The sequence below is a fragment of the Vipera berus genome (assembly GCF_964194415.1).
Source record: "Vipera berus genome assembly, chromosome: 2".
Taxonomy (NCBI): domain Eukaryota; kingdom Metazoa; phylum Chordata; class Lepidosauria; order Squamata; family Viperidae; genus Vipera; species Vipera berus.
This window is the reverse complement of record NC_138203.1, coordinates 88,869,078-88,894,846: the sequence shown is the minus strand read 5'-3', so window position 1 is coordinate 88,894,846 and position 25,769 is coordinate 88,869,078. Positions and strand designations below refer to the sequence as shown.

Sequence of the window (25,769 nt, the reverse complement as noted above, 5' to 3'; positions counted from 1 at the left end):
GCTTGCAGATATCCAGTGCTCTTGCACCCTGAAAATGAGTGCAAACCATCACCCTGTTGTGCGGCATTTGGAAGACAACTGAACTGTGTGGTTGCCACATTCCTGTCACATTTTCGAAGGTACCCTTTCGTGTCGCCACCAATCACAGTCCTGAAGAGGACAGAATCGCATGCTGATGCAGATGGCGAAAATCCATTTTTAAGCTCTGCTTGGCTGCAGGGTCATGTATTTTTGGTGTTTTTGTTCATTTTGGAGGGTAACTCGGGGAGAATAGACATTGTCAGGTGTTGATGAATGCTGGTGTGTCACTCTAAATGTGGCATATCACCTTTGACATCTGCGTCAGTCATAGAAGCATTCAGCTTTTCATAGGGTTGTTGCCCAGTGGTTTATTTGTATATCTGTAGCGCTGGCACAGAATTAGCAACGTTATGAAATAACACTTGAAGAAATAGGACTTTAGACAGGAATGTGGTGCTTGGAAATTCATTACCATACGTTCTTAAAATGTCACTCAGAGAGAAAGTTATTACCCCTCTTTTGTTCTTTCCCATCCTCTTTGAGGAAAAAGGAGACTTGATCTAATTTCCCACTGAACTTTTTCAAGGATTGCTGCAAGGTACTGCTGGGATTTTCTCTGGATATCCTCCTTGCAGAAGAGAAAGGAGTGGCTACAGAGGTTGATTTTGGCCTGAAGTGGAAAAATGGCACTGCTCTTTTCCACTTTGGTGGAGGAAAAGAAAGCTGGGTTCTTTTCCATGAACGTGGCAAGCGTCATTTTCTTGGATGCATTACCAAGCTGGGGAAGGGGTGTTCGCATCTGGTGCATATATGGCATTCTGCTTGAAGACAGAATCCACCTAGAGGAAACTGCCCTTTGATAGTACATTCTAACAGGAGTTACTTAGCATAAAGCCTGAAGTTAGATGTGCACGTAAAGACCATCTCATATTTATGGTTGAGATGTTTCTTGGTGTATAAGAAATACTGTACAATATTCCAAGCAGAAAGATGCTAGACCAGGGGTCGGCAACCTCGGCTCTTTTATGACTCGTGGACTTCAACTCCCAGAATTCCTGAGCCAGCATAGCTGGCTCAGGAATTCTGGGAGTTGAAGTCCACGAGTCATAAAAGAGCCGAGGTTGCCGACCCCTGTGCTAGACGTTGTATAGTAACAGAACGTGTCACACTGATTAAATGGAATGATGCAGGAAATTGACGTGGCGTCGCAATCTTTCTTATTAATGAAAGGTCCCTATTCCAAAGAAGATTTGCATTGCCTCATAGTTTCTGCTGTTTCTTGAGAAGTGAGCTACATTGTTCAACAAACCAAATAACCTCTCTGGTAATTTATATAATGTAGAAATGAGCCAGAAAAAAAAAGTCCATGTGTATTTTGGGGGAAAGATACTGGAGAATGTGGGCAGGAGTTACATAAAAACAAGTGTATTTGTAGTTGCAATTCAAATGTGATGGGAAGCTGAAACCTGAACATAATTTTGGGAATTGCGATGCCAAAAGTATTCTGGTTGCTTAAATGCAGAAGCCAATCAGTCATTCATGATTTTTGGGACATTCTTTGTAAAGATGTGTATGTCAAGAGTGAAATTGGTGGTTTCTTTCATAGCACACTAACATTTATTCTTTAAGTAGCAACAGCACTAGCACTTAGACTTATATACAGCTTCACAGTGCTTTACAGCCCTTTCAAAGCAGTTTACTGAGTCAGCATATTGCCCCCAACAACACTGGTCTACAAATTTTGGGAAATTATTGACCTCCAAGATAAAATGTGCTAATTCTTACATATTTTGATTAGGTGAATCAGAAAACAGGTATTCAAGGTGCTGGTTGGCTAAGGTTTTCAAGATATTTCACAATAAATATATTTCACAATAAATAAATATATTTGCCTACAAGGGAGAGAGGTGTCTAATGATCATGATGTCTCGTAACTTCTCGACAAAGTATGGTAGAACAGTGAAAATGGTACCGCATGGAAGTGTATAAATTTATCTTCACTTTGGAACTAAAGATTATTACCTAACTGTAATTTATTGTTCTTTTCTTACAAGGCACATTTGTCTGAGTCAGATCTACACAGCATATAGTTACATCTGGTGGCTTGAAAGTATCATTGCCTAACATTTCCAGTTGTGTGAAGCCAAGATGCCTCAAAACTGTGTAAACAATGGAGGTATCTTTTGCTTCAGTTGTGGTGAGGTTACATTTGCATCCCAAAAGTGCAGTATGACTGCCGTGATAAAAAAGGCATACCACCTATATTTTGGATGCAAAATAGGGGATCAGGACAAGAGTTAGGCCCCTCATTATTGTTGCATTACATGTGGAACTTATCTGCATCATTGGCTAAGCAACAAGAAAAAGTCCATGCCTTTCACAGTCCCAATGGTGTGGAGGGAACCCACCAATTATAGTAGTGACTGCTATTTTTTGCACGGTTCCCCCAATTGCAAAAGGGATCTCAAGAAAGGAGAATTGGACTGTGGAATATCCAGATATTCCATTCGCACTGTGTCCTGTACCCCATGGTGAGGATTTGCTAGTGGTATCAGTAAAAAGATAAATTGGTGTGGCACCATTCTCATTGCCGTATCACATTCTGTAGAAAAGTTATAGAGCATAATCGTACACCCCCCTCGTAATTTTGAATTATTTTGATGCAATTTTGTCCTGAAGTTGTATCTTGGAAACTGGAGCCAATGAATACTCAGGACTTAATTTTCCTTTATCAGTGGCCCAATTCTTGTAAAATTTAGTTGCTTTCATTTCCAAGGCTTTCTCCTTGTAGATGAGTGCAGTCTAGGTCCTTATTTTACCGAACCTCTGAAGCACGGAAGTCTGAGTCAACCTTGAGCCACGGTGAGGATTGAACTGCTGGCAGTCGGCAGTCAGCAGAATTAGCCTGCAGTACTGCATTCTAACCACTGCGACACCACGCCTAGAAGATTCTAAAAGTATTGTCAGGTGGGGCACAAGCACGTTAATGCTCTTGGATACTGGTGTGTCAAGACCTCAGTATAACTAGAAGACCAGAATTGTTTCTAGCCTTTCTTCCATTGGCAAGTATCTTCCTTTGGTAACCCCTTCCTTAACAGAATCAACAGATCAGCTAGCATGGAAGAAATCAGCCCATCTAGAACAGGGCTTTTCAACCAGTGGCACGGGTACCACCTGTGGTACATTGGCACCTGGCAGGTGGTACACGACCATCCTAGAAAAGTAGCGGGGGAGGGGAATGAGCTGAACCGGTGGTAGCATCGCACAAGCCTGAGCGAGAGATGGCTGGAGCTGCAGGGCTGTCAGGGCTCAGCGGAAGCGCCAGGATCAGCACCAGGCTCCAGCTGGAGCTCGGCGCTGATCCTGGTGCTTCTGAGCCCGGAAGAAGCGCCGATCAGCTGGAATGTTGCAGCATCTCCAGGGTCTTGTGATTTACATTCAGATGCTTGGCAACTGATTCATATTTATGACGGTCACAGTGTCCCAAGGTCATGCGAAGTCACCTAAACCTGCTGCAACCACCCAGCAGAGGTGGGGGGGGGGAATAAAAACCAAACACACCCCACCCCACCCCCGCTGCTCACAACAATGAAAACCTCGGACAGGAGGAAGAGTGCCGCCGGGCGGGCAGGCAGGTGTCTTGCTCGGCTGTGGCTTGAGGGGCACTTTTTTCAGTGCCATTGTAACTTTGAACAGTCACTAAGCGAACCATTGTAAGTCGAGGACTACCTGTACTTCATCACTTTTTTCCTTTTTTATTTTTGCGTCATCAAGTTTTTGACACCTTGCTAGGCGACTGGTGGTACTCGGATGTGGCCATATCCTAAAATGGGTGAAAAGGTTGAAAAGCTCTGATCTAGAAGATCTTTCCTTTGCCTGTCCCTAGGTCTTCAGTCCCCTTTAGCTTTTCTTTACCTGTCTGGAGCGTGTATTCACCAGATTAGCTACACGCTTTTTATGTGGCAAGACAAAAATATGGTTTGCATAAGTAACTTAAAGCAGTTCAGAAAACAACTGGCAAAAATTCAAGGTTGACTCAGCCTTCCATCCTTCCGAGGTAGATAAAATGAGGACCCAGATTGTTGGGGGCAATTAAGCTGACTTTGTAATAATGCCGCTTGGGGTGTGTGTGAAAGCCCTAATAAGCAGGCATATACATAGAATGAAGGCTATTGCTAAGTTTGTAAGCCGCCCTGAGTCTTCGGAGAAGGGCAGGATATAAATGGAATTAAAATAAATAAATAAATAAATAAAAATAGAAAAGGTTGCTTCAATGTAACTGTCTAAAATATTAGTAATATTATTACCTAAGGAAGAGGGTTATTTTTTTTACAAGCAAAGATACTCATTATTCCAAAGAGCCAGGAAAAAAAATTCTGAAAGAAAAAATCGACTGTATAATGCATATCGCAGTAGGGGATACTCTTATTCGGGTGACACATGCCACGTCATCTTCAGAGATGGTTGTTTCCACATCGCCAATATTTCATTCCTGTCACAAACACTTAGTTCTCATTTGGCTACCATTGAAGTCCATACCTTACAGCAGGGTCCCCATTGCTGGGCTGTGGCCTATTTGGAACTGGGCTGCGCGAGTGGTGGACCAGCGCCTACTCCTGAGTGTGCAGCTCGACTTGCATGAGCGGTGGGCCAGCATGCTTGCACACGCAGCTCAACTTGCACAAGTCGAGCTGCCCCAACCTTTGCAGCTCATGTGGCCCAGTTCTCCCACCCCCACCCCCCCAAACCGGTCCGCCAAGCAAAGATTGGGGACCACTTCCTTATAATTAGTACTTCTAAACAGCCTTAGCTCTATTTAGGCAGTATTTCGTATATTGCTCTTAATTCATGAGGAACCCTTTCCCTTTTGAAGTCAATCTTAATTCCTGAGTAGCTACTTTTGTCCCGAAGTCGTCTTAGCTCTTGTCATTCTGCAGATCTTGAAATTCTTGTAAGCCAGTAATAATAATAATAATAATAATAATAATAATAATAATAATAATAATAATTATTATTATTATTATTATTATTATTATTATTATTATTATTATTATTATTATTATTATTATTATTATTATTATTATTATTATTATTATTATTTATTTATTTATTTATTTTATTGGATTTGTATACCGCTCTATTCCCGTAGGATTCAGGGCGGTTTACAGGGCAGTTAAAACCATGAATACAAAAAATTAAAAACAAATAAAACAAATTAAATTCAAGCCCCAAGAGTAAATCTAAAATCCAGTTAAATTAACAACCCCACAGTCTGGACCAAACAGATCGAAGAGCCAAGTTTTCAGGTCCCGGCAAAATGAGCGAAGGTCATTTAATAATAATAATAATGATGATGATGATGATGTAAGTAAGTTGGAAGGGACCTTGGAGGTCATCTAGTCCAACCCCCTGCTCAGGCAGGAAACCCTATACCATTTCAGACAAATGGCTGTCCAGTCTCCTCTTAAAATCTTCCAGTGTTGGAGCATTCACCACTTCTGGAGGCAGGTTGTTCCACTGGTTAATGGTTCTAACTGTCAGGAAGTTTCTCCTTCGTTCTAGGTTGCTTCTCTCCTTGGCTAGTTTCCATCCGTTGCTTCTTGTCCTGATGCTTTTGCTATGGCAACAATTCTGTACAGTAGTATTTGGACAATGCGTCCAATATAAACATTTAGGATATACTTTATATATACTGCGGTATCTGGATTTCATCTTCTTTGTAATATAAAGCAGACTGTAAGTATCATGATGGGGTAGAAACTTTTTCCTTCCGGATGTTTGTTTTATCTCATCTGCAGCCCTGAGCCTCTGTTGTTTTAAAAACGTGACAGTTAAGCAAAATTGACAATAACATGTAATCTCTGATGAATAAGATTTACTTTCAATTTATTTAATAAAGAAGCAACAAAAGCGAAGAATTGTCTTTGCTTTTCATTTCATATTTTTTTTAATCCATATGCAATTCTGCAATTTGCACTGGAAGGTGGAAAAACAAAACGAAACAAAAATGTTTATGCATTAAAAGGATTCCACTGGTCCTTTTAAAAATGCCAGGGCTGTGGGCTAAATTGGAAAGTGGGGAAAAAAATATCAGAGAGAAAACCGTGGTAAACCACTAATGTGTCACTGCCAGAAAAGCTACGTCGTTTGAGTTTATGAAAATCTTAGGAGTGTTAAACATATTTTACCTTTATGTACAGACAGAGCTTTCGGAAACGAAAAGGTCATTTTTAAATTGTTACAAGAAAAACAAAAGAGAATCAAAGTCCACGGTGGTAAAAAGCTCATGAGTTTGAGAACAGAACGTTCCATTTCCTCTTTGGGCCATGCCAAACCTCTTCCACCATGCTGTTGTGGGTATGGTTCAGACTCAAAAGGATTAATTTTTGGAAATCATTGAAATGCCTTTAAAATGGTATCCAAAGGAGGCTCAGCATGGTCTAGAGGGGGAATGAATTTTTCTATGGAAAAATCTCTTTTCCTGAATGGGTGAATTTTGCATATCTCTGCAGAGGATCATAAATATTCCTTTCTTAATCCAGTGGTGATGGGGTTTGTTTGTTTTTGGTTGATTTACAAATCTCAGAATTTCCAGAGGTCTCGAACTGAACATGAGGAGGATCCCCAAATGCTGGAAGCAGCAAGAAAAAAATTCTTAGCTAGAAGGCAACCATCCTCTTTTGCAGAGACTGCTGCAGAAATAGCCCTTCCAGCCTCTGGAGGAGTTGGAGAATGTAGAATATATTGGCTTTAGAAGGAAATTCCTTAGCTGAAGGTTTTGGCTGTAATCCATTTCTCTAAAGTTATTAGGGAAATATTGGCATTAGTAATTGAACTCTTATCTTAAAGACTAGAGGAACAGAAAACAAATAAGCACATATGTAGCTGGCAGAAGAGAATGGAGGAAACTAGCAAACGATCCTTTGAAAGTTGACTTTTTGGATTAGGAAGGGAGAACAGTGGGTTGGAAAAGAATTGGCCTCATTCTGCTACTAGTAAAGATAATGGTTGCCTACCCTGAGATCAAAATCACAAGATAACATAAAGCATCAAACACTTGAAAGTCTGTATAAAATCTTAATACTAAATATTATTATCAGATTATACTAACATTCTCAACAAATGAATATCCGTTCGGATCCAACGTGTGGATCTCTCTGCTGGTTCATCTCGGTGGCTGAACTTCAGGAACTGGTTTTTGTCTCTTTCCCACACCTGATTGTTGTGTCTTCCTCCAGGATCTGAGTTTGCCCAATGGTACTCCTGTAGATACTTCTAGTCCAGCCTCTTCCTCCTCGCTTCTTAATAGACTGCAGCTGGATGATGACTTGGACGGGGAGATGAGGGACCTCTTTGTCACAGTTGATGATCCCAAAAAGCATGTCTGTACGATGGAGACTTACATCACTTACCGCGTCACAACTAAGGTACCACAAGATGAGTTGCCCTGTTTGGGAATCTTATTTATTTATTTTTTATTAAAAACAACTTTATTCTGTTTCGCGGTCCCTTGAAATGCTTAGTAGCAGTTGGATTCCCGTGCATTCTGAAAGTTTGTTTCCTCTTGTTCTAAGAGTATTTGTCAAATTTGTCAAGTCAGAATTGATTGCTTTCTTCTTGTAGAAGAAAATAAAATAATCTGCCCGTTGGAAGCAGGCAAGAGCTCCTTACGGCACATTTTGTTTCCTTCGTTTGGTTAAGATCTAAAATACTTTCCATGTCTAATTGGGGTTAGTTGCGTGTTTTGAACATCAATAACGGAAAGGCTTCTACAGACCTACCCAGTTTCAAATAAGAACGACAATCTTGGCCCCAACCCATTGGAGACCACGGTACCTTTCCCTGTGCTTATAGTCTTTAAAAAAAAGGACAAAAAAATGAATGGGGAAAAGGACAGGGAAGTAAGATTATTTAGGTAAAAATAAAATGGTTTGCGTGGACACCACCGTATTATGTCCTTGGCATTCTTTGAGGATTTTTCCTTCTGGAAATTTCAGAACTGTGGCTACATGAAAAGTACAATAAAACACTATCCTAGAAGAAAACACTTGTGTATCACATCCAAGTAAACGAGATAAGTGTGTGTGTGTGCAACCACCAGGAGCTGAGCTTAACTCGAAAAAGACATATAGGCATGGCTTGTATCTATAGATGAGACAACAACTTGATTTTGGATTTGTGACAGAAAGAAATTCATTTTAAAATCAGAAGAGTAGAATTTTGCATAAATGTCGTACAGACACATTGCATAAGTGTAAATAATCTTTGCCCACAAATTTGCTCTTGCCAAAATTCAAACTTTTCTCTCTCTACACCTTTTTCTCCTGTCTTTTGTGCAAATCCTAGTAGGACCATAAACCCGAAAACTATCATAACACTGTATCTCTGCAAGTTGCCTGAGAAGGGAAGATTCAGAATTGGTTTGGTTTTCTTCAGTTGCTTGAGTGACTCAGCTTGTGAAATGCTGCACGGTTTGCAAAAGGAATTAAAAACAAACTTTGCAGCATTCAGAAAGAATGTATTTTATTTAAGAAGTGCAGAACATTAACTTTCGTGCACTAGACTTTCTTGTTCTCTTACCACTTTTGATGTTTATTCTTTTCTTCCAGACCACTCGAGCTGAGTTTGACTTGCCAGAGTATTCAATGCGCCGAAGATACCAGGATTTTGATTGGCTCAGGAATAAACTGGAGGAATCTCAGCCAACTCATCTCATTCCTGTAGGTAGTAAGTCGAAGTCACCAGCACACTTAAAAAAAAACACAACAAAAACAGTGTTCATTTCCCATTATTATTAGTCCATACGATCCCTGAGAATTGGGCACAACTGAATGGAGGAAAAAATGGATTCAGGCGGTATCAAGATGTCAATTCTACACTGAACATTTTCCGTTGAACTTAAGATTCAGAGTTTGAATTGTATAAAATTTGATTTATAGCTTTCTAATAATTGATTTAGATTTAAATTCCAGAATCTCACTGGACTTCTTGAAACTGCACGTTTTTATGAACGTGCAGTTCATAAAAACAAGTCTTTGCTTGTGGTTGATGTACTACAGGTAGTCCTCCACTTATAACCATTTGTTTAGTGACTGTTAGACATTACAGTGGCACTGAAAAAGTGACTTATGAACCTTTTCCACTTTTACCACCATTGCAGCATCCCCACGGTCATATGTTCAAAATTCAGATGCTTAGACACTGACTCACATTTATGATTGCCGTGTCCCAGGGTCATCTGATCACGCTTTATGACCTTCTGACAAGCCAAGTCAATGGGGAAACCAGATTCACTTAACAACCACATCACTAACTTGACAACTGCAGTGATTCATTTAGCAACTGTGGCAAGAAAGGTTGTAAAATTGGGAAAAATTTACTTAACAACTTTCTCACTTGGCAACAGAAATTTGAGACTCAATTGTGGTTGTACGTCAACTACCTGTATTAAATTTTACACTCACTTTCAAATCATTTTATCTAATAGCACTTTCTTTTTTATAAAGTGGGTTGGTCTATTAGATTCACTTTGTCTGCTGGGATCTTTGGGATTTTTAACATGCATTTTAATTCATCTTCTACTCCCTGACATTAACAACTTGAAGGTGACTGAAAATTGCCACTTGTGAGATTTAAAATGCATGTTTGGGGAGTCCTAGTGGCAAAATGGTATTCCTCATAAACAACAATATTAATATTCAGAAATGGAAAATAATTTGCAGTTGACGTGATCTTACAGGGTTAGCAGTGCAGCCTTAACTTCATTTTATTGTTAACTCGGAGATTGCAATGATAAGCTGGCAACTAACAGCGGGCCATGATGACTAAGTCACAACTTCTCTTACTGTTCTGCGGGGAATAAAGTGTTCTTAAAGCAGCCAGATGTCTTTGAGATAAAACAGAAGGACAAGGCGGGCTGTGGGGAGGAAGTATTGTCTGGTTAATTGGCCTGAAAGTCTGAGTTCAGACAAATTCAAAGAAGTTGTAAAGTGTCTGACTCATTCTGGGTTGGGACCAAGGGAAAAACTGGTTCTGCTACAGAACAGGTGTATCCTGAACCTCAAGGAGAGATGTTGGGTTCCAAGGTAGATTTTAATTCCCCCACAATTATCTAGATATTAATGCAAAAATTACCGTACACACACAAGCACACGTGTGCATATACATATATGCATGCATACACACATCCCTATGAATTTTGTTTCCTGTAACTTTCTTTCTCCCCTCCCCAGCCTCTTCCAGAAAAATTTGTAGTCAAAGGCGTTGTTGACCGTTTTTCAGAAGAATTTGTTGAGACGAGGAGAAAGGCCTTGGATAAGTTCTTAAAAAGGATTGCGGACCATCCAGTACTTTCTTTCAATGAACATTTTCATGTATTTCTTACAGCCAAAGTAAGTGAATTTGAACCCACGCAGAATTTCTGATTTTCAAAACTTGTAATTAGAGGTGCAGGCCCTTAGAATATGAACATTTCCTTGCAGCAACATAAGTGCACATTTCTTTAATTCATAAATGCTAGCTTTAGATTCTGGTAGGTGTTGGGTATTGTCTTTTAGTATAGAGCAGACATGTCAGACTTGCAATGTCACATGACGTCGTGCAACGTATCGGGACAGTTTTGCCATTGCTGGCAATGAGGTGGGTGCGGCTTCCAGATGACACGTCCGGCCCTGAGGCCGGCAGTTTGATACCCCTGGTATAGAGCTTGTAGTGTTTAGAGATACAATAAATAAAATAAATAAACAAAATAAACACAACTGAATTTTTCAGTAGCCAAGAATACCCTTCTTTTCTTAGTTGCTTCACTTTGATGTCTTCACTGCTTTAAAAATAGTCACTTAGGTATTGCTAAGGATTTTCTACTTTTAAAATCACCCATATAGTCCACAGTTTAACAATAACAAATTCAGTGGGATGAACGTGACTGTTTCTTGATCAGACAGTTCTATGAGGGTGGATACTTTGAGCAGAACTGTAAATTTATTAACCATTCTCTCAATACCAGGATCTTAATGCTTACAAAAAACAAGGAATGGCTTTGCTTACTAAGATGGGGGAATCGGTAAAATATGTCACAGGAAGCTACAAATTAAGAAGTCGACCGTTGGAGTTTGCTGCCATGGGTGACTATCTAGACACGTTTTCGCTGAAGCTAGGAACTATTGATAGAATAGCACAGCGGATAATCAAAGAGGAAGTGGGTAAGTAGGATTTATAGTTTCCCTTGTAACTTTTGTGTGTGTGTGTGTGTGTGTGTGTGTGTGTGTGTGTGTATTTAAAAACTATGCCCAACGTGTCTTTCCAAAACCTTTTTGCACAGCTCCTTATGCAGCACAACAAATCTACATCCAAGAGAGGATGAATGCATACATCTTTCACAATTTGTTTCTTGAAAACGTGTGTGTGTGTGTGTGTATGTATAATGTGTATGTGTGTGTGTATATATACACACACACACATACATACACACATATACATATACATATACATATACATATACATATACATATACATATACATATACATATACATATACATATATATATATATATATATATATATATATATATTTAGAGAGAGAGAGAGAGAGAAAAGATTTTGGAAAGACATGTTGGGCATAGTTTTTAAATCGCTAAATTCCTATGTATCTCTTCTCCTTATTTTGCTTCTTATGATACTGTTTTTCTCCAAAGTTTTCCCCAAGTGTGAATAGTTTCTGATTTGCTCAGTGTCTTGCCAAATGTGAATATTTCCTCTCAAAATTGAATTTGATTTTTTTTAAAAAAAAAAAAAAGTTCTCATAATCTTGAAGCACACAATTTTCTGTCCCTCGTTTTTATCTGCTGCAGAATATTTAGTGGAACTACGAGAATACGGTCCTGTTTATTCAACCTGGAGCGCGCTAGAAACAGAGGTGTCTGAACCTCTTGAAGGAGTATCAGCCTGCATTGGAAATTGTTGCACAGCCCTTGAGGAATTGAGCGAAGATATGACTGAAGACTTTCTGCCTGTTTTACGAGAATATATCCTATATTCAGATTCCATGAAGGTAATGTGAGGATTGCAAGACAGATTTCTGTACGTGCCTTGAATAGCTCTCCAAATCTTTCCTTTACAGGAAAGGTAACTCTCTGTCCCATCACTTGAAATTTTACATATCTTAATTAAAAAACTCTACTTTAGCATCCTTGAAACTATGTGTTTCTGCCTCAAAGAATACAAACTATCGGAAAAATGAAGGCAAACTCTTATTGCTGGCATAGATGTAAACTGGCTTTTGATTAATAATAATTTCCACCGTCAGAGCTATTTTCAGAAATATGTTCTTTTCTAGAGCAAATTTCCTTTTTTCTATTACCTGATGTGATTTGCTCTCAGTTTAGTGACATTTATAGTTAAGCAGAGTTATTTGAAACTTTGAGCCTGGAATGTAATTCATGGTTTTATTCTTCAAATCTTGGAACAGTTCAGGTCTGGCTCTTATCCCATGTGGCATCTCTCAGTTTTGGCTAACTGTGGTTCACGCGTGACATAGGACTTTTGCAATGTATAATGTGTTTTTTCTCTTAAAATCCCTGTCTTCAAAATATATACATATATACATGTGGGTTGTTCCCATCAGAATGGAGAGCTAAAATCTTGCTTGCTGCATATCCATCCTATATTTAGATTTCACGACTAACCACAATAGAGGGCTTGCTGTTTAAATGTAATCCACTTGTGTGTTTCTGGTATATGACTTAACCATGTGTAGATTGTGGGAACTACAAAAGGGCCAGGTTGTGTGGTCTTCACGCTGACTGCTGTTGCGTTTTTGTTTTGTTTTTTGAAAAAAGCAGAGCAATAAGAACTCTTGCAATGAGACAGAACCAGCTGGGCAGAGTTAGTACAAACAGTCCCCAATGGAATGTTTGGACATTAGGTAAGGAGTTAGTTTTCAAATATTAATATTGTTTGTGCTAGAGGAGATTTAAAACATTTGAAATACTCTCGATGGGCAAATGCACTCTGTTGTCCTCGGCTCTGTCTTGAGAAACTGCAACTGTTTTGTTTCAGAAATCTGCAATCTCTCCAGGCTTAATTTTAAAAGAAAAAAAGTTGATATCTTTTTTTTAGCAATAAAACACAACATAATACAGGGGTGGGCGATTTAATTTTTCCCAAGGGGCTGCCTTACAAGCTAGGATTTTGTGGAGGGCTGAACCAATAGGCTGAACTTAATTCTGCTGCCACCTCGTGTTGACGGAGGATGGAGCTTTGCCTCACCACTCTTTTGCCGCAAGCGCAGAAAAGTGTCAAGGCTGCTAACATCGAATGTTATTGCTTGACATGAGATGCTATTTCATATGTTAAACTTGTCTATTGCTTTAAGACTTGTGTATTGTTTTAGTTTAAAATTGGTGGGAGGGAAGAGTAGGAATGCACTCTGAAGGCCATTTGTCTCTCTAAAGAAGATAAGACTTTGGCGGTTCTTCTAACGGAAGGAAAGCTGATTCTTTAAATTAATTGGAGAATATGATTAATGACAAAATTAGAAAGGTGGAGAATTGTGCTTAATTATATTGTGCAAGGGATGGAGATTTCAGATTCCAGCTTCCTTCGAGCAAGCATTTGCCGGTGTATTAGGCTAATAAAGGACTTTTAAGGTAAACAATGCCTCAGAGTCACTTGAAAAGCCCATGCGTCGGAAACTTGACAAAAAGCTTCCTTTCACCAGCCAACCAAAGGAGTTGCACTCAGCTTCTTCTTCCTCCGCCACGTCACACTTATTTGCATTTTATTTTCTAATTTCTGATAGACCTCACGTGGGCTAGACAGGGACAGTCGAAGGACTGGATGTGGCCCGGGAGCTATAAAATGCCCAGGTTTGGGCAGAATATACTACTTGTTTTGTTTTGATTAGTCATCTTGGCTAAAGAATGACCCAACTTGCTTTCTCCTACCCTCATTTAAACTGAAAAGGAATAGCTAGCATGTAGCTAACTTCTAAGACTTTTCTTTTTTTTTTTTTGAAAGGGAGCTCGATAAGCAGTACAGCACATCTTTTGCATGCTGGGGACTTGGGCTTTCAACCCCTGGCACCTTCATTTTTTAAAAAAAATAAAATTTAGCGATAAAGTCTTATGAGAACACTGCAAGCTGCTGCTGCTGCTACTGGGTTATGTGGTTACATAATTTGACCTGAATGACTTTTGTATTTACAGATAGTCAGTTAACCATTTGTTTGGCCACCGTTCAAAGTTATGATGGCACTGAACAAATGATAGTTATGCCTGGTCTTTGAATTTATGGCTGTTGCCGCACTCCGATGGTCACTTGATCAAAATTCTGGCTCTTGGCTGCCTGCCAGGACTTTGTGACTGTGTTGTGATTCCATTCCAGCCCATGATCCTGGCAGCTGAGTCCGGGGAATCAGAGGAGGAGGAGAAGGGGCTTGGGGAGCCATCAGAGTCGGAGGAAGGCTCTGATGAGCCCCCCGATGTACAATCTGATGAAGAACCTGGCCTCTCCTCTTGTGCTCAGGATAAGACTCAGATGTGCTGGGAAGCTAAGTCAGATTTTGAGGACGCACAGCTGGAAGACATAGACGCTTGCAAACGCTGACAGGTTACAAGAGCAGGACAGAGGGAGGCAATGGGGCGGCTCCAGGGGAGGAGGAGAAGGCATTGAGAAGCCACGCCTTGGGGTTGCATAATAAAAAGGGAAGGTGTGGGTGGTGCTGGTTGCTGAAGGCAACCGTTTGCAAAGGATTCCAGTTTCAAGGGCTCATGTTTTGTTTGCTTTGCCTGTGAACTATTTCCTGTTTGATTCGTGCTCCGTTTTGCTTTTGGGACAATTATCAGGTCTGTAACTCAAATAAAAGGGGTTGGTTTTCCAGCCCACTTGTTAAAAGAGGGGTTTGTCTTTGTGAAGTAACAAAGACGTAGGTAGGCTGGGACAGAACAAACTGCAGGGGTGCTTCAATTTTCTTTACCCACCTCTTTGGCCATTTGGTCACTTCTGCCAGCCCCAAAAGAGCAGACATGGAGGAGAGAGGGGCAGGGGAACTAAAGAGAATGCAGTTCCTTATTTTACTGTGCTTGGGTCTGGGAGGGACCAGGCTGGGATGGTGACAACTGGGACTGCCAGAATTATGGTCACTTAAGTGGTCACATGATGTCATGCTTTACAATGGAAATTTAATTTAATGGGAGTTCTGGTTCCAATTACTCGGCTGTCAGCTGAGGAGCACCTGTACTATGACAAATAGCTGAAAATCCTTGGCCTAAATTGCACTCTTAACTTAATTCTGTTCAAGCTGATTTCTTTCAACTCTGCAAGCCATCTCGCCGAATATATATTTGTAAAAAGGCCCCCAAATAACATTTTAAGATGTAAGTGAGGAAGAAGATAGATGTAAATAAAGGAAATAGATTTCCTGAGTTTGTGCATTTATTGGCTACGCATCCATCACAAGCTGCCTGCCATATTTCGGTGTGATTTTCCTGGTTGGGTAAACGGAAGATGAATGCGTTAAGGCAATCTGAGGCATTTACATTGTTAATGATTGCTGATGGAAGGAAGTATTAACGCTGATATGACCAAGCCTTATTTATACATTGATCTGCACACATCAGGCTTAAATGGCGAGGGAGACTGAGCTGTGAATATTGCATCTGTTCTCTGTATTTTTTGTCCTTTGACAACCTTCAGTCTTAGACTTGGTCCACTTAAGTGATGAAGATTGTAGTTCATATATTGCTGAAGTGATGATGCACTGACTCTAGGCATAAGAGTGGAATAATATATGGATGGATGGATGAATAAATAAAATATGTATGCAAAAGCAAAAGAGTTGTACACTTATTAATAATAACAAATAAGGGGATCTTTGTTTAAAAAAAACTAACTGGTGGGGAGGCTGACGGATGCTATTTTTGAAGAACCCTCTGCTCCCCATCTTTTATAAAGAAAAAAAAACCCTGTATTTTCAAACTGTATTGGAGTGTTGCAGAATGTGAAAAAAGAGGAAACTTGCATTAGTTCTCAGTATTTTTTTAAATAAAGCAGAGGCCTGAATCAAAGACTTGCAATGCCAACTTTCTAGGATATCTGGATGAATTTCAGGAAATTAGGAGTGAGGGCCAAGCATAGCATACGGTGGGGAACCAGGACAGGGGGCTACGTCCACCTATCAGTTTAGATTTTAGCCTATGCAAAAGCAGCATTCATTAAGGTCATTCGAGATTCGGTGACATTACTTGTCTGCTGTTGATCACACCTTTGTTTCTCAAAACTGCATGGAACAGATGTGATCTTCTGTTATAAAATAAAAGAAGGTGATTTATTCTCTTTTCCTTCCTCCTCCTCCTCCTCATGGCCTTGCAGGGAGTCCTCAACTTACAACCACAACCGAGTCCCAATTTTTCTGTTGCTAAGCGAGACAGTTGTTAAGTGAATCTGACTTCTCCATTGACTTCGCTTGTCGGAAGATCACAAATGGTGATCAAAGAATCCTGGGACACTGCAACCGTCATAAATACACGCCAGTTGCCAAGCATCTGAATTTTGGTCATGTGACCATGGGGATGTTGCAATGGTCGTGTCAAAAAGGTCATAAGTCACTTTTTTTTTAGTACCATTGTAACTTTGGTCACTAAACGAATGCTTGTAAGCTGAGGAATACCTGCGTTATTTTTTCTGAATCACGGTGGTTTCAGATGTATTGTGTTTGTCATCACAGTGCAGAAAACGAGATCTAGAAAAATGTACAGACAGTCTTTGACTTACCACTCTCTAAGCTTGCTTGTTTCCTTGTAGACTTTTCGTACCCAAACTAGGTAACATCATCAATGCTAGTAAGGAGCGTGGTTTGCTGTCAGTTTATATGCTGCTGACTTGTCCTGTCTGTGTTGGTGGGGGTGGTCTTAAGAGATTCTTTGGTTGGGCTGTTTACTGTTAACTTTTAGGCAGTTTCTTGATTGGGGTATTGTTTACTTGATTGTTGATCAGAAGTTAACCTTGGAGTTAATCTACGCTGATCTGGGTGCTGATTGCTGGTGGAGAGGTACTTGGGTTGTTTTGTTCCCTTTTGGGCTGGTTGTGTGAAAACCGTCTTAAGTCACATTTTTTCAGTGTTGCAACTTCAAACAGTCATTAAACGAACTACAGGACTACCTATAGTACAACGAGAGACTTATTGATTTTTACAATTTCTTTAATTAATCGTAGCATTTCTTTCTCTCTTCTCCCCTCTTAGAATGTGTTGAAGAAAAGAGATCAAGTTCAAGCAGAATATGAAGCCAAACTAGAAGCTGTGGTCCTCAAGAGAGAAGACCGTCCCAAGGTTTGCTCTGAGAGAGAAGCTTTTAAATTGAATGAGGAGTCTGTTCAATAGCTTATTTTACTGAAGGTTTCCAATAACCTTTTCTATTCATTGGGTAGTAGGGTCTTGTTTCAATTAAATACCAACACTATTGAACTGCGACTAAGGATGTGGGTGAGGTTAGTGAAGGAAGTTATTTTGAAAATAAGAAAGAATTCTTATGAAGTATAGCCAGTGCTTTTTTTCTAAAAAAAAAAAAGGTGCCAGAACTCTCATCTTGGCAGGTGGGGGGGGGGCGCTGCTGCAGTCACGGGTGCGAGGGGTGTTGGCGGCGGGCTGCCCCCCCGGGGCCGGAGCCAGCGCGGCTGGTGCTGTGGGAGCAGCGGAGCCCGCTTTATATGGCAGGGCTGAGCGTGGCGGGTGGAGGAGGTGGTGTGGGCCAGGCGATGCAGGGTGGCCACTTAGGCATGCAGGGCAAGGCGATGGTGGCGCAGGTCCAGCACCAGGTAGGCCAGCAGCCTGGCTGACACAGATGAGCACAAGGAAGGAGTGCACATGGACTCCGCAGAACCCACCTCCCACTCCTTGTCCTCTCTTACTTACCTAGTTGATATGGTGTAGTTGGGCAGCAGGGAGAGATGCAAAGTTCCTGCCAACTCGCCTTCGCTGCAGACAACTTGCCAGTGCAACGTTTGCCGGCCAAGTCTTTTGGCACACTCAGCAGCAATTCCCATTGGTTTTCGAAAGCCAATAGAGGGAGTAGCATACATAGCTTGTGCAAAAAGCTATGTGTGCAAAAAAGGGTTCCAGAATGCCATTCTGAGCATTTTATGAGAAAAAAAGCCCTGCTTTTATGTTTTAATCTTATGATTTTAAAAATATTGTAAGTTGCCCCAAACCTCGCCATGTGGATTGCATACAAATATTATATAATCAGTAAATAAAGGTAGAACATATGTTAAATATGCATCAAATGATAATATGCTTACCTACAAACTCAATTCTTGCTCAATGACAGAACAAGGAGTTAACTTGGAAAGGCAAGAGGAAAAACTAGAAGAGATTTGTGCAACTTGTAGAAGGGAAAGGCCCACACTGATAAATTAAAAATCTTTGTGGTCTGCAAAGGAATGCTGGTGGGCTAATCAATGATTTGGTGACTAGAGGAGCATCTACAGTGTTGGAGTTCGTGGTCATGATAAGCCATGGAAGCAACATGACTTTCAGGGCAACATGACTTTCAGGGCAGTGGTGGTGATTTTATTACTTTTTTTAAAAAAAAGTCTGTGCTCTGTCCAAGGGTGCTTGGTAAGCTGCATGTGCAGGCCTGGTCTAGAATTTATTTTGGAGCATTCAACTATCTAGAGCAGGCATGTCAAACTCATTTTGTTTGAGGCAACTTCTTATAAAAGAATTGCCATTAATTTGTTTTAATAAAATAATTTAAATCAATTTTTCACTTGATTTCAAATTAAATGAATTATATTGGTTGACAATGAGATTTTTTTTACTACAATTGCCAAATGCAATAAACTGGTTTTAGGTATATGTTACTGGAAGGAAAAAGCAATCCCTGCTGTGTTACTGATTCCAAAGAAGCATTTGCATGTATGCAGGTATCCTTAGGGTGCCATGGTTATGGATGAGAAATATTGGTTGCAAAGTTGGCATTTCTGGATGTAATACAGATATTTTGGACTTAGTTTTGTTTCTTTGCATGTTTGATATTTGTAAAAAGGCATATGCTACTGACTATGCTTATGCACATATGTAACATCTTTTGCTAGGATACATGACCAGTGCTTGTCCAAAATTTTAATGTACAGATAATACCACCAGAAATTATTTTAGCCTTTTTAATAAATGTTATTGATGTTAAGCTCACCATGGAAAACATCATACATTGTTATGTATATACTAGGTTAATTATTTAAAGACTGAAGTGCAACATAACTAGACTCTAAATAATCTATTTTTCAAAACACACAACAGTCCAAACAGTAAAAGTAAAGTCAAAATTAAGAATATTTCATTCTTAAGAATTGTTTAATTTAAAGTGGTTTAGTTGTAATAGATGGTTAGATTCAAAATAGTTTTCAAGAGTATGTACAAAAGATACTTTTTTTCCTAGCATCAGCTAAATTAGACATATTACTGAGAATGTTTCTCATTTCTTTCCTGTTAACTTTATGAAATCATCATTGCAGAGATGTTAACATAGGAAATAGATTATTTTGTTATCTAATTTTACCTTCCAAAAAACACTAGCAGATGAAAAATGTGAGGTTCTTTCCTGTTGGCTTTTTTCAATTAGCTGTTTTAGATTCTAAAAGTTTAGTTCCTAAAGAAGTAACCCTGTAAATAATTTTAATGTCCTCCTCTAGTGCAGGCTCTTTTATGACTCAAGAACTTCAACTCCCAGAATTCCTGAGCCAGCATGGCTCAGCTTGGAAACCTCTCCCTTTCCCCTCAGCATGGCTGGCTCAGGATTTCTGGGAGTTGAAGTCCACGAGTCATAAAAAAGGGCCAAGATTGCCTAGTCCTGCAATAGGCTTTCAGAGGGAGGTGTTTTTTTTTTCTTTTGGCAAAAAAAAGGTTCCGAAACGCTGTTCTCAGCGTTCTATGAGAAAAAAAGCCCTGAGTATAGCATCTCAACTAATTATAATTAGTACTATCTGATTTAATTATAAAACTTTGTCCTGATAGAAGTAGCTTCTATAAATAGTTGAGGCATTGTGAGTCACAATGAGATGAGTCATTGATTTTATTTATAATATATTTCCTTCAGTTTATTCTTGATAACTGTTGTGTGTTTGTTTTGTTGCTACAGGTAGTTCTCAAAACTTATAATCACAATTGAGCCTAAAATTTATGTTCCTGAGAAATTTATTAAGTGAGTTTTGCCTCATTTTACGACTTTTCTTGCTACATTTGTTAAGTGAATCAGTGCAGTTGTGAAATTAGTTACACGGGTGTTAATTGAATCTGGCTTCCCCATTGACTTTGCTTATCAGAAGGTCGCAAAAGGGGATCGCATGACCGTGGGACACCGCAACCGTCGTAAATATGAACCAACTGTCAAGCATCCAAATGTAAATCACGTGTCCATGGGGATGCTCCAGTGATCATAAGTGTGGAAAATGGTTGTAAGTCACTTTTTCCAGTACCGTTGCAATTTCAAACGGTCCCTAAACAAACTGTTGTAAGTCAAGGACTGCCTGTATTTGTTCTTGTGCAAGAATCTACAGGCTTTTTTAAAAAAAATCAGTACTATTTTGTGGAGGAAGTATTAACTCCTTGCTTGGGAGTAAGTTTCACTGGATTTAACATACCAAATTCTGTGTGCAATAGCTTTAAAATCTCTCCCAGGGCAACATGCAGGAGTAACTCCATTTTGTTCCCTGAACAATCTCATGTTGAAAGAAAAATTCAGTAAAGCTACCCAATATAATATATACCCAAAGGACTTAAAAGCCAGCCATCAACATACCCCAATCAACATCTAAAAAGCCACTTACAACGAACACTATAAATAACACACACACTCTTCTAGAGAGATGTTCACTGAAAATGGGCTCCAGCACCAGTCCAAAAGCTCAGAAAGCAAAGACTCTTGTCCCGGTGACCGACTCAGATTGGATCCTGCTACCCAATATTCTTTAGATCTGTGCTGAGAAATTTATATCCATGCAACCTTGGTTAAAATCCAATACCTTGTCTGGTACATTATCCTTAACTTAGACTAGGGGTAGGCAACCTTGGCTCTTTTATGACTCGTGAACGTCAACTCCCAGAATTCCTGAGCCAGCCATGCTAAGGGGAAAGGGAGAGGTTTCCAAGCTGAGCCATGCTGGCTCAGGAATTCTGGGAGTTGAAGTCCACCAGTCATAAAAGAGCCAAGGTTGCCTACCCCTGACTTAGACTATCCTGACATTTGCCTAGGTAAGAAATAAAAACCTCCTTAGTATACAGAACTCTCATTCATACTTCGTACTTGGCCATTATATATAACTGGCAATCAGTTCAAGAATAAGTGGAGCTTTAGGAACTCTGCAGCAATCATTAATCGAGGTACCTGTGAAAAATTGGAAGGTATTTCTGATGCTTCTCAGAGGCATCTCTTTATGTCTAAAAAGCTTTCAGAACCTATTTCCACAGCACTGCTTTGTTTCTGTTTTCCAGGTGCCCACAGATGTTGAAAAGTGTCAAGACCGGGTAGAGTGCTTTAATGCTGACCTGAAGGCTGACATGGACAGATGGCAGAACAACAAGCGGCAAGATTTTAGGCAGTTGCTGATGGGAATGGCAGATAAAAACATCCAATATTATGAGAAGGTAATGCTCTAAATTTGCCACTAAAAGATGCAGCAAAGCAGTTGAATGTAATTTTACTGATTAACTTGCTGATGCCCATTGAGTATAAAGCTGATGTAATAAGCTTTAGAATTGCGCTCTCTTTCTTCCTGGGTGCACTAATCTTGTTAAAGCTTTAGCTGTTTTATACTGCCACTGATGAGGCTGAATCCTGTCCACACAGATAGAGCAGGGAATTACACTTGCAGTTTACCAGTAAGTGACGGCCCATAGCATAGGTTGACCTTGCATATCATGGGCCAGATTGGCTGCAAATTCTGGGAAGGCTATTTGCAAGGCCACCATTAAATCTATTTTGGTTAGGACCTTGCAGAGTTACACTGTTCAAAAAGACACGTGTGTACGTTAAATGATTAAAATCTGCCAGTCAATATTGGCACTGGTGTGCTGCCCAATCTGTTTCTTTGTTTTGCTTTCAGAAAATTTTAATACTTAAGTTTCCTTGAAGAACTTCACAGCTCAGATATCACGGCATGCTTTGCTGCTGTCAAAGTATATATTCTTTTTAAAATGGCAGAGACAATTTAGGACTCAAGCAGCTGGAATGGACAGTGTTGGACTTAAAATCCACTGCGTTTAAAATAGGATCTTAGAAAGTATCAAAACTTTCAGAGCAATAGTGTGCTACTACCCACAATAAAAATGACAATAAAGGTTATCCATCCTATCTATCTACCTACCGACCTACCTACCTACCTACCTATCTAGTGTGTGGCAAAAGTATGTGAACTTTGATAGGTGGGAAATCTTGAAAATTTAAGATCCAGTGCATCTGGAAGGTGATAGAAAGACAATCTACAACAGGCATGTCAAACTGCCGGCCCGTGGGTCAGATGCATCATGCCGAAACTGCGCCCACCCCATTCCCAGCAATGGGGAAAAAGTCGCAATACATCACACGTGATGTCGTGAGTTTGACATGCCTGATCTACAAGGTGTAGAATAGCCTATTATTTAATAGAATAAAGGGTTATTATCAATTTCATTGATCATATCGTAAAATTGTCCCTGTGCAGCTGCTGTATTGGAAATGCAGATATTGATAAAATTGTTTAATCCACAAATTGTATTATTTAAGGCCACTTAAGCGTTAAATGACATTATTATAAGATCAGTCCTTGTGACTTATTTGATTTAGACTGGCATTGTTAATTAATTGTTGTATCTGTTTCTTTCATTCAAATAGTGCCTTACGGTGTGGGAGTCTATTATACCACTGTTGCAAGATAAGACCGAGACCAAATAAGTTGCAGCTTTTTTCTGAATTTTTCCCCTGAATCACAGACATTGACCAAATGCCCAGAATCACTACCACTAATTATACTGAAGATTATACATCTTGATGAAATATTTTTTTTTTCTCCTGGAGGAACACCAAGTGTGCTAATTCTGAACTGTACATTTTTTTGCCACTTTTTAAGCAAACCATCTTGAACATTCTTACTATGTGAACTTTGGATGATGGAAGTTAAAACAAGAGCACTTTTTCTCTTGGACCACTTTATATTAAATGAAATTGATGAATGGAACACTAAAATCATAATAAAAATAAAGACTCTTAAATGCAAGGTGCCAACTTGCCCTTCCTTTTTTTTAAAAAATCGGTCAGGATAAAGTATGTTGATTGTGAAACAACAGGAGTTCCATCTTTGATACCGTCCTGATTTTGCCTCCCTTGATATATATTTAGAAAGGGGATATGATTGATGTAAGACACCTGCTGGATTCTGTAGCATCTCTTTAATGTGAGCTTTTCATGCAGAATGGGAAATATTTAATTTAATGTAGAAACAGGAGTTGTTATGGTCTCCATGTAATATATTGGAAATGTATAGAATATTTGTGAAATGTTTCTAATCTAACCTATGGATATGGTGCACACTCTGACTTCAACTTTGGGATGGTAGAGGAAAGAAACGTATATGATTCCCAAGGTTGGTATCCAGTATTGCTTATGGTTTGTGTTTTTTTTCCTTTAAAAAATAATGAAAAGCCAGGTAAATTCTTGATTTCTCAAAACGTTTGGTTTATGTGTGCGATAAGCTCTTTATGTCATGGCTCAGCTCATGCCAAACTTCTTCTTGTCACCTAACCTTGCTTTTTACTGTGGGAATCAACTTCAAATAAATTAGTAAAAGGTATTTAAACAAGCACATAGTAGCTATAACTACAGGTTTTGTTTTTTACTGATCGGTTCTGAAATAAATTGACACATTTAAGGAATCTGGACAGAAGCTACTCCTTTTCCCTACTAAATGGATCAGCTCAGCTTTTCAAGTGCTTTTGATATTGTCTTTGTTCTTGGTTTTGTGTGTGTGTGTGTGTGTGTTTTAGTTCAGTAGATATTTATTTTGGGGCATTCTGTGGTCATTGTACCTTTGAAAGAGAAAAGTACAACCAAAATGGAGCCTTAATCTTAAGGTTTCTTGCTTCATTTATTTTATAAGAACACCTTGGATTTTTTTTTAATACAATAGCCATAAAAGCCCAGAAGGGTAAGATTTGAAAGTAATGTTTTGCTCAATTGCAAAAAAAAAAACCCACATCCCTACAACATATTGAATTAAATCTGAATTTATTCGTGTACAACATTAGTGAACTAGAACCTTACATGGACAAAATAATGGGAACTCTAATCTCTGAAAACTTTCTGCCTTCTTCGGTGTATTGTTCTCCAGACCGGTTAGGCTACATTTCCTGTCCTCAAGCAATTTGGCTGCTATGGTTGGTTGGGCTGATAAAAAGTTACAGATCTGCATAGTACATAATCATGTTAATGAAAAGTAATTTTTTAAAATCCCATTTATATCCTGCCCTTCTCCGAAGACTCAGGGCAGCTTACAATCTAAAGCACAATGTGCTTAGCAATAGCCTTCATTCTATGTATATGCCTGCTTATTAGGGCTTTTGGGCCCCCTCAAGCGGCATTATTACAAAGTCAGCTTAATTGCCCCCAACAATCTGGGTCCTCATTTTACCTACCTCGGAAGGATGGAAGGCTGAGTCAACCTTGAGCCTGGTGGGACTCGAACCTGCACTAATTGCAGGCAGCTGGTCTTACTTAAGGAGGAATTAGCCCACTGCTCCACCAAGTAGCTTAAATAATGCTTTAAAATACTTTGAAACATTTTGATGGTTGATTGCTAAACAGAGTAACATAGTTTTGTCAGCATTGCTCTGTAACAGCTATAACACTGTTTAACTAGCATTTTTCTGTTCATCTTATGTACGATCGCAGAGTATTTAAAACTATTGGAATGCCAGCCACATAAAATTCACAAAGCATTCTTGAGCTTCAGTTACATTTTTCTCAAGTTTTAATTGTTTGGATACAAATCTCTTTGTTAACTTGAAGGAAAATTGAAAATCTGTGTCAGGAGAATTTCTGGGAAATGAACTTCTGAAATCATGGCAGTGTTTAGAAGCTGTGATACTTGAGTCTAAATTAAAATCAGTAACTTAAAATGTATTTTTTTTTGTATGTTAATTCAGGCACATTTCTGGTGGAGCATCTCAAATGTGATATTTGCTTAGGTAAGGAATTTTCACCTGCTCTAAGTTTAGACGATTAGATTTACATAAGTATATGATTAAGCAGTGACCACCAGATTGAAAGGGTTAGGGTTCAGATAATAGATATTGCCATAAAATCCTTGCTTGTTTGTAAAAGAAAAGGAGAACGAAAGAGGAAAAGAAAAAGGGGAATTGTCTGTTCCAACACCCACAAAAGCACCATAGAGAAGAGGTGCTATTGTTAAGCTTGTCGATCAGAAGGTCAGCAGTTTGGCGGGTCGAATCCCGAGTGCCGCGTAACAGAGTGAGCGCCTGTTACTCGTCCCAGCTTCTGCCAACCTAGCAGTTCGAAAGCACGTAAAAAATGCAAGTAGAAAAATAGGAACCACTACAGTGGGAAGGTAACAGTGTTCCGTGCGCCTTTGGCATCTAGTCATGCCGGCCACATGACCACGGAGACGTCCTCGGACAAGCGCTGGCTCTTCGGCTTTGAAACGGAGATGAGCACCGGCCCCTAGAGTCGGAAACGACTAGCACACATGTGCGGGGGAACCTT

The 25,769-nt window shown here is 39.5% G+C and overlaps 1 protein-coding gene across 1 annotated transcript in view; it reads left to right on the top strand.

Annotated features, from left to right (window-relative positions):
• The window catches only part of SNX30 (sorting nexin family member 30), a 37,001-nt gene extending 11,895 nt beyond the window's left edge, over positions 1-25,106 (top strand). Inside the window, exons 2-9 of the mRNA XM_081316263.1 lie at positions 7,260-7,448; positions 8,631-8,741; positions 10,254-10,412; positions 11,027-11,222; positions 11,871-12,070; positions 17,261-17,347; positions 21,509-21,661; positions 22,887-25,106. Of these exons, the coding sequence (XP_081172389.1) occupies positions 7,260-7,448; positions 8,631-8,741; positions 10,254-10,412; positions 11,027-11,222; positions 11,871-12,070; positions 17,261-17,347; positions 21,509-21,661; positions 22,887-22,946 (1,155 nt within the window). The 3' untranslated portion in view covers positions 22,947-25,106. The remainder of the gene's footprint in view (positions 1-7,259; positions 7,449-8,630; positions 8,742-10,253; positions 10,413-11,026; positions 11,223-11,870; positions 12,071-17,260; positions 17,348-21,508; positions 21,662-22,886) is intronic.
• The last annotated feature ends 663 nt before the right edge of the window (positions 25,107-25,769 follow it).